A 10,055-nucleotide genomic window follows, 5' to 3' on the forward strand; every position below is an offset into this window, starting at 1 on the left:
CAAAATACTCAAACCTCAATTTATTAGTTTCAAGCAACCAACCGCTCAAACTCTAATTACTAACAAAACTGTCCTGACTTCTATCCTTACTTTCCAACTAATATTTGGTAGAGATATTAATAAATAAAAACAATTTAGTAACAAAGGTATAGATAGCCCAAGAATAAATCAATCAATAGGTTAGATAACCAATTTAAATAATCCACAGACTATATAATTAACATAAATAATTGAGGATTATCTTCATAATAATGTAACCATTTAGCATCATTTAATACACCATTTAACTTTATTACTCATTTTAAAATTCCAGAATTTGGTTAAAATTTGTTTTATTTAAAATTTAGATAAGGAATATCATGGAGCTCTCTTATAATCTAGCTTAGTATAATATACAAAGTATTTTTTAAATTTATAATCATCTTTAAAAATAGCTACATAGGAAATGTTCCCTCCAAATAATGAAATGTATCACACATACGGAGGTCTTCTAATATAAAGGACTGAGAAGACATGAGAGAACCCCATTTGTACCAACAAGACACAGTTCTACATAAAATGTAATACTTTTAAAAGTACGTGGTCAGAATTACAGGAAAGAATGGAACATTCTTAAGGCTAGAAAAAAGGATGGAAATGAAAGCCAGAGATAACTGGGGAGTGACGCCACATATAGTCGGCAGGTTATTAGACCCACTTATGGGCCTCAAAACTGAGCCTGAATCTTAATGCCCAACAGAGATGGGAGAGTGGGTCTCTGTCCCAAGCAAGGCCAGAGCTCCCACATACAAAGAAAGTCCAAGAAGAGATTCCTCCCTCTCTAAGGCTGTGGATAGAAAGACAAACCACTTCATAGAAAGCAAAATCATAAGCTTAAATCAACCACAAGCCCGTACCATTTACAGGTGACAGTTTGTCCAGATTGGTAATAAATATGTGCTGCTATAACCCCCAACCATCAAATTTACATAAAATCTGCTTTGAGACCCATAAAACCCCTGGTATCCAAGCAGATGCACAAGCAGAACCACTCCTAGGGACACTTTCACACCTGCTGCATTTGAGAGTCCTAAGAATAATGCTCAGTGTAGATGAGCTCACACACAATAATTACAAATCACTCAAGCAATTAAACAATCATGAGGTGGAATGAAGGAATCAGCAGTCCGAGAAGTAATGGAAGATGGAAATGAGAAGGGCCAAAATGTATGTAGTAAGAATTCAAGAAGGAGAAGGGGAGAAAAAAAGAGACAAGACTGAAGCAATTTTCAAAGAGATGGTAACTTCTAGTTTTCCAGACTTGTACAAAGTGTTAGCTGGAAAAATTATACAGAACCCTGAGCGGAGTGTGATACTTCTTAAAGAAACACACACTGTGGGACAGTAACCTGGGGCTTGAGACAGTTCAAAAGAAGGGAAGGGGTGACCATTCTTTTACTATTCCATTTGGGTCGTTCTCACCATTCCCCACTTACATATGCCTCCAAGTTTGGATATTGGAAATGAAAGAAAAAAAAAAAGGCAGAAAGGCAAAAAGTGAGGCAATACAATATGATGATATGTGAAGGCTGACAGAACTCTTGCTTCAGGTAAGTATGAATAAAATGAAAATCTTCATAAAATGAAAGTACCCGTGTGCTAGTCACCATCCCACTATGCACCACACATCTCAAGACTTGCTAATGGAATACTATGTTCATAAGATACTATTTTATCTATTTTATTGGCCTTTTGTATTTGCCTGATTTAGTAAAAAGTCAAGGAAAATTATTTAGTTAGAAAATGAAGACATCAAAGTTGCCTTCAAGAAGACAGAGTTCCCAAAGAATTCTGAGGTTTTTAAAGGCACCAAGGTTCCTGGTGCTCATGCTTTACACTGGTTAATGTTAACCTTAAATGTGATGGCCTTCTTTTTCCTTGATTCAAAGTATTCCTGGCAGTAGTCATGTGGTCTGGCCATTTGAACTAAGAGGCAGGATTAACCCAAGCAGTCTTCCATGGGTGCTGTACTGCTGTGGGAGGCGTGGGTTTGGTGTCAGGTCTGTGTTATTACTCAGTTCTGCGGAGCAATCATGTTGGCAAATGATAGCCTCTCTGGGCACAGTTTCCTTCTGTCTTAATTCGGGCCCTCCTCATAGGGTTCTTGTGAAGATGGGTGAAAGGTAATGAACACCAGCCATTCCAGGCTTAACGTAGGAGTGCAGTCAATAGGCTGCACACAGCACTTTCCTTTTGAGAGCAAGTGCAAGAAGTCAGAGGGACAGCAGCAACCTCCCCAAGAGAGAAGGAAATTCTCTGGAGAATATTTTCTTGGGTGTTTACCTCAAATAATTCCAGATTAAGGGGGATAATAAACAAATAGATTGAATCAAGAATCTTAAGGCAAAAGGATACAGAGGAGGAACCACGGCTCACCACGGCTCCCAAGAGTGGCCGTTGGTCAGGACAGTGTGGCCTAGAAGGACCTGGGAGGAAAACCAATGCAAACAGTCCTTCATATACAGAGGGCATCTGCACCTCAAGCCTTTGAAATGCAAGAGAACCTCAAGTATAATCTAACACTCAGAAATCCATGTAAATAATCCAGTGACTCATGAAGACATTCTTTTTTTTTTTTTTTTTTTCATGAAGACATTCTTTATAAAAACACAGGTTTTATAGTCCTTGCCTTTTTATACCTGGTTGCTACTTAGGCCTTTGTCTTCAATGCAATATGATCTTAGTTAAGGTTTCCTATTTTTTAATTTTCCCCTTTTTTATTCAGTTCACTTATTGTATGTTATTTTTGAAAAAGGAGTTTAGGAACAAATACTAAAATCTACTAGGCAAAATATCACAAGCACATTTCCATAAATTAATACCTGGCTCGTGTTACTTTTCCAATTAAGTTTTCATTGTTTTATTATTAATGTAAGCATTAATGTCATCATACTTTATTATAACGGACTGACTCAAGGTTTTGTATGTGCAGCAACAGAGCCCACCTACAGGCTGAGAATCTAATTTAGGTGACCTCAGCCAGGGGTCCAGAACTGGCTTCAAGAACATTTAACCTCTTGGAATCCAGTCCAAGTTGCAGATCTAAAACAATCACCAGGTTTTCAAAGGAATTCATGGCCATAAAATAGTTAGGAAGCATTATTTTACTATCTTCTTCCTTTTCCTGCTGTCTCCTATACCAGCACAAATATTTCCCTCACATCTAACAAAATGATATGCTAAAAAGACAAGTTGTTATTTGTAGCTAATTTGTTTCCTAATTTAGAAGGTGTGTTCAGAAATTTATAAGCAAATACACTTCAAACAAGGGATACAATACAGATAACCCTGTATTGGTACCATTCACAACAAACAACCAGTTGTGTTTACTTCACATAAATTCAACTGCAGAAGACATAATGGCATTTTCTGAAAAATCACAAAGCAACGCCACCTAAGTCTTTAGGAAATTAAGTATTTGGGTTATGATACTATGATAATCATGGTCATATAAATCATTTTCTAACAGTACAATTCTAGAGAAAGAAATAAAATTAGCATTACCTTTTTGCTTACCTATACCTACGTCCATAGATATCTGCCTATTTTACCCAAAGGGCATTAGGAATTCTTGTGGGACACAATAGCAACTAAACATCAAAATTAGGGTCTGATGAATTTTAAAAGGTTATATGCAAGATAATGAAATGATGTTGATCAAAATGTAATAGTGTACATATATATATATTGAGTATTATTATCCTCATTAACACCCAGAGAGGTATTTTAATTGTTTAAAAAAGCAAATTATTTGTTAAATGTCAAAGGTTCCTGATTTATTTTATAGTCTGTTTATGTATGTCCAATTTATTAAATGGATTGTTCATCAGTATGTTTTTTTCAAGATTAAAGAAATATATCCTAGATTATAATTGTTACACAGGACAACTTTTCTATACTTGTAACCCCACAAGTGGAGGAATACTACATGCATTAATGATTTAGGTGTAATATCTACTGAATATTGTGCCTAATGATTCAGTAACAACAAATATTAACTATCAAAGGAGCATAAGGACTTTGGCAAAGCAAGGTATTTGAAAACATGATTCAATAACTTTAAAAGTTTACTATATGATATTTTTACACATGTGGAGTGAATGTCAGTTTGCTAATCACTTTGGTAGCACTTTTTCTAAAAGGAAGTTCACATACCAGAGACACTGAACCTTTTGGTAAAATATTCCATCACCCAAAATTAAGAGATCAGCTTATATATATTTTTGAATAATATTGTAAAATCTGTTTTTCAGGGTTTTTTTTTTTTTTGCTTGCTCATATTAAAGGAAGAAAAGCACAAGAAGAGTCATAAAAAAAGATCTGCTTTAAAAGAAAAATAAACAGAATTCCATGGCTTTACAAACATAGATTTACCTGTTTTAAAGAACACTCGGCAGCATTTATACAAAAATACCACACATAGAGTGTAATCACTAAGAATCTACTTAATACAACATTTGGTATCATTTGATGAGTTGTTACTTCACTGAAAAAACTGTATGTGATTGTACCACTACTTAAAAACATCAGACCATCCAGTAGTGATTTAAAAATTATCAACTGCCTAACTCTGGTTTAACCGAATAACGTGCAAATAAATAATAAATACCAACCACGAGAACTATAGAGGGTAGTGGATATAAAGGGGGTGGGAGGATCAAGTTATAATTCCGCTGAAGACTGTGGAGCCAACTGTGATTTGAAGGCTCTGTTTCCCCTCTAAAATGCGCAGCTAAACCCTGTGCAACTTTGCACTTCTTGGTGAAGCCACTCTGCTTACTCAATGTCGAAGGAGAGACTAGTCAGCAATCCATGGCAAGGTTTTTGGCAAAATCAATTTACAGAAAACAAGTTCATTCTTATTTTCACTCTTATCCCCACACGCACCCCCCCTCGCATGCCTGCCTCTCTCTGCCTCACCCCCCCCCCCCCCCCGCCCCCGCAAGTTATTTAAGTGTTATGTCAGAGTGCAGATCCGCAAAGTTTTTCCGGCATAGAGAGGCCGACTGTCTAAACTACCTTTCACACTTGTCCCAGAACCCGCGCAGGCTGGCAGATGAGGAAGGCAAACGCTGTTCGGGGCAGAGAAGATGCAGAGGGAGAGGAAGCAGGGTGGGAAGGCAGGTTTGGGGTCTTGGGAAAAGGCTGCAGAGGATCCTAACAACGGGTTAGTTTAGGGGGCTGCAAGAGAAGGAAGGACACGGAAATCGGGGAACTGAGCACCAAGTGGCGGTCCGCGACCATTCTCCTTACCTGCTGTACTTCTTGGGGTCCCGGAGAGCAAACGGCCACTGTATTTCCCCTCATTCCCGACGGGATGAGACCACGGTCTCCTCTCCGGACAGCGCGGGCCTCGGCTCCGTCCTCCTTCCTCGGCGACCGCAGCGACAGCTCTGCTTCTGGGCGGGGGAGCCGCTCCCTCGAGCCGCGGGTGCCCACATCCCCGCCAGGGCTCCCGGTGCCACTGCCCCGGCGCGAGCGAGCGGAGGCGGAGGCCAGACGCCCCGGGGAGACTCGGCACGGCTACGGCACCGCCCCCAGGACCCCCGCGCGCGCGGGACAAGCCCCGGGCGCCCCCAGCGGGCCGCACACCCCTCCGCGCGGGGCCAGCGCGCCCGGCTCCCTCGGCCGCCCCCCCTTCCAGCCCCGTCACCGCGACCCCCGCCCTCAAGCCCCTGTGCCCCTCCCACAGCGGCCGGCGCCCCGGCGTGACTCCCCGCGTCCTTCGCGTCCCACTGTCCCGCGCCCCGCCAGCACCCCTGCGTCCCCATCGCCCCTCCAAGTCCAGGACGGCCTGTCCCGGCGGTTCAGTCGCGCCCACCGCGGCCTGCCCGCCCTCGCTCGCCCCCCACGGGCGCGCACGCGCACGGGTCGCTGAGCGGGCCCTCGTGGACGCCCGCTCGCAGCCGGCTCCTCCTGGGCTACCCGCGGGGGGCGCCTTCCATCTTTTCCCCCTCGGTGCCCTGCGTCTCCTTAAGGCATCCCGGGCTTGGAGCTCGGGGGAAGAACTAATTTTCCCACCTGGGCTCCCAGTCCCTTGCAGTTACAACAGTCTGCGCCTTCCTAATCTGAGGGGTTTAGGGCGTCCCTGTTGAGAGACAGGACGGGACTCTAGTCTGGCCAAGAACCGCTTGGGCTTCAGAAGCCGCGCGGTTTCCTCCTAGATCAAAGCAAGGGCCACGTCCCGCCGCTAGGGGGCGTCCCTCGGGATCTGCCGAAACTTGGCGGGGGCAGATGTGTTGCCAAACGCATGGAATCAGGCTCCCAAGTAGTAGGCGCCGATCCATTACTTTTAAGAAGCCTCTTTTACCCCGTTTTTCTCAAGGCCTGCGGAGGTTCTCTCAACTGTGTCTATATGGCATATAGTTATCCTATTAGTGCCTGTGTATTTCATTCATTTTCTGGTTGACAGCCACATTACACTTGGACCCCTCTCATCTATGCAGGAAAGTGACTTGTTTTTAGCAGTTCTGTGTCTGGAGAATGGTATGGGTATCTGAGTCTGCTTGGTGAGTGTGCTGGAGGTAAATTATCTCATCCAAAAGAATCATTTTGGTGTGTTTTATGATTTTTTTAGATGGAGATATGCTACTGTATTAGGAACCAAATGGGAACATAAAGATGCTAGAAAATTTACACGTTTTTCATGTAATGAAATGGATAATTGCAAGGCAGAAATGTTTACAATGTTTAGATTATATTAAAGCACACTTTTTCAAAGGTAGAGATCAAAAGGAGATAAGTCAATTTTCCAGGGAAGTGTAATGAAAATCTTTGTTAGTTATTCCCTACCTAATATGTGATAGTGACAACCACTTCTTTCAAAAACTTTACTCTCACAAGGATAATTAAGATTGACATAAGTTGAGATGTGCTCTTAAGTATATATTAATCATTTTCTATTTCACATTTTCTTTTTATTTCTTTCTACTTTGTAATGAAAAGAACTGTAATTATTGCTCTAAAAATTTCCCCATTATTTAATAAAAGTTTCAGTTTATATATTTGTGTCAAAGAATTCAAAAGTTATTAATGCATTTTAATTGCCAAAACTAACATGATCTAAGTCAGGACATCTCTTTTGTTGGCATAGAAAGAAGTAACTGACAATAGCTCAATGTTGTGGATGGTGAGAAAACTGAGGATCCGGAGCCCTTGGCATAATTCTCCTGGCAGAAAAGTTAAATATATCCAAAACAGTACAAGGGAAAACAAACAAACCAACCAGGACTGTTTATGGAGTGTGAAGGCTCAGTTTGATTGAGCACCTTATCAGTAAAAAATATTTTGAGCAACCCAGTACATCGATATTTATTTGTAAAGTATATACATTTCTGAATATATAGTATAATATACTCATAAAATTAATATGTTACATTGTAAAACAAATAGAAATTGAAAAAGGAGAGATACATGTACATACAAATAAGAAAAGTATTGGAAGGAAATGAGACTCTCCGCTCACCCTCTCCCTAGTGAAACAACCGTAAGTGAAAGTATTTAAAAAAAAAATCACTTAAAGTCTCTGGAAATTGTCCCAAGGGCATACAGCAAATAAAGGAACATTTACTCATGAAAATATACTAAATCTTGGTAAGAAGAACAAAAATCTGGGCCACAACCCACTCTTCCAGCTCCCAGCTCAATGTCACGGAAGGTCCAATCTGAATGAGTGCAGCTGAGAAGATAGTCTCTCTCCCTCAGTTTTGGGTCTGGAATACTGGCTTCTCCCTGGGAGGGGCAGGACTCCACCATTTTCGGCCCCAGTCCGTCATGAGCATATTCCAGGCAAATGTGGCTGAGAGGTGTGGAGCTTTCCACCTACCTAGCCACCACTGTGAGGTGCAAGCTCAACCCAGGTACGGGAATTAAGACTATCGGGCTTAAAAAAAAAAAAATACTATTGGGCTACTACTACTGTCCCCACAGCAGCTCACTCATAGGGTGGAGTTTGCATGTTGGGGGAGGAAAACAGGATCCTGAGGGCTTCAGCCCTCCACCTGAGACCCCTGCTTAGAGAGTAGAAGTGTCACTATGAAGAAAAAGGCTGCTTGCTGTTGGCCTCCAGCTCTGGGGCAGTGGGGCAGAGGTCCTGTGTGGTGGGCAAGAAAAGTTGTACCATAGTGCCATAAGTGCTCTAAGAAGACCAATTTTACTTAGAAAAGATCATGGTGAGGTTCATACCTAAGGGCACTGTCAGAAACACTGGAGAACTTGGTAATAAGCAACTAAGAGAAGGATAGTAACTCCATGATAGCAAAAAGCTAAATAAATGGTAGACCAGCTAGAAATTTAATAGAGAAAACCAGGAAAAAGAAAGGAGCCCTCCTGGGGAGGAAGAAGCCTCAGAGACTGACCTCAAGGGTTACCCAGGCAAAGGGGCTAACTGTAATTGGTTCCAAGAGTGGAACAGTTTATGTGCAGGTATTTTTAAAAATATCAGAGAAGTCCACTAACAATTAGTGGAGGCTAGGAACTCAGTGTGATATTCAGAGGCGAACCAGACAAAAGCTTAACAGGGACCTCAGGGAAAAAAGTCTCAGAGGCTAAATTGACCAAGAAAGAAAAAAGAGGATTCAAATTCCCAAAGTTGGAAGTAAGAGAGAGACCGTCATTTGATGGCTGCATAGTATTCTATTGTGTATATATACCACATCTTCTTGATCCATTCATCTGTTGATGGACATCTAGGTTCTTTCCACAGTTTGGCTATTGTGGACATTGCTGCTATAAACAGTCGGGTGCACGTGCCCCTTGGGATCACTACGTTTGTATCTTTAGGGTAAATACTATGCAGCCATCAAAAGAAATGAAATCTTGCCATTTGCGACAACGTGGATGGAACTAGAGCGTATCATGCTTAGCGAAATAAGTCAAGCGGAGAAAGACAACTCTCACATCATCTCCCTGATATGAGGAAGTGGTGATGCAACATGGGGGCTTAAGTGGGTAGGAGAAGAATCAATGAAACAAGATGGGATTGGGAGGGAGACAAACCATAAATGACTCTTAATCTCACAAAACAAACTGAGGGTTGCTGGGGGGAGGGGGGTTTGGAGAAGGGGGGTAGGGTTATGGACATTGGGGAGGGTATGTGCTTTGGTGAGTGCTGTGAAGTGTGTAAACCTGGCGATTCACAGACCTGTACCCCTGGGGATAAAAATATATGTTTATAAAAAATTAAAAATTAAAAAAAAAAAGAGAGAGAGACCATCATTATCAACCTTATAGGAAAGGATTATAAAGGCATACTGTGAACAACTGTATATTGACAAATTATAGAATTTACATGATATATGCAAACAAATACAAAAGAATGAAGTGTGTTCCCTTCTTCAAACTATGCACAATAGTTAACTTAAAATGGATCACAGGCCTCAATACAGGAGCTTGAAGAAAAGAGTCTCAGGAGAAAACATCAGAGTAAATCCTTGTAACCTTGGGTGAGGCAAATCACAAGCAACAAATGAAAAAAAAAATAGACAAATTTGGTCTCAGCAAAATTAAACATGTTTATTCTACAAATTATACCATGAAGAAAGTGAAGAAACCATATACGGAACAGGAGAAAATATTTGCAAATCATATTTCTACCAAGTAACTTATAACCAGATATATGAAGAACTTTTACAACTAAGCAGGAAAAAGGCAACCCAATGAAAAATAGACAAATGATCTGAATAGATATTTCTCTAAAGAAAGTATGCAAATGACCAGTAAGTGCTGAAGAGGTGCTCAACATTATTAGCCATTAAGGAAATAACAAACTAAAATCACAATGAGATACCATTTATACCATTCATACTCCCTAGAAAGGCTCTAACAAAAAAAGGACAAGTAATAGCAAATGTTGGCAAAGATGCGGGGTAATACTCCTAGTACACTGAAAGACATAAAAACATATTTTCACACAAAGACTGGCATACAGATGTTTACAGTGGCATTATTCAGAAGAACCCAAATCTGGAAACAACAGATGTTTGTCTACCAATGGGTGAATTTTAAAAAAAGTGTTC

The 10,055-nt window shown here is 41.0% G+C and overlaps 1 protein-coding gene across 2 annotated transcripts in view; it reads right to left on the reverse strand.

Moving 5' to 3' along the window:
- Positions 1-5,463, reverse strand: part of SGCG (sarcoglycan gamma) — a 152,366-nt gene extending 146,903 nt beyond the window's left edge. The window contains exon 1 of one of the 2 annotated variants that reach the window (XM_032314596.1): positions 5,293-5,463. In XM_032314596.1, coding sequence (XP_032170487.1) covers positions 5,293-5,346 — 54 coding nt within the window. In that variant the 5' untranslated portion in view covers positions 5,347-5,463. The remainder of the gene's footprint in view (positions 1-5,292) is intronic. The other variant, XM_032314593.1, reaches the window with a different exon arrangement.
- Between the last annotated feature and the right edge of the window lie 4,592 nt (positions 5,464-10,055).

The sequence above is a fragment of the Mustela erminea genome, chromosome 15, assembly GCF_009829155.1.
Source record: "Mustela erminea isolate mMusErm1 chromosome 15, mMusErm1.Pri, whole genome shotgun sequence".
Taxonomy (NCBI): Eukaryota; Metazoa; Chordata; class Mammalia; order Carnivora; family Mustelidae; genus Mustela; species Mustela erminea.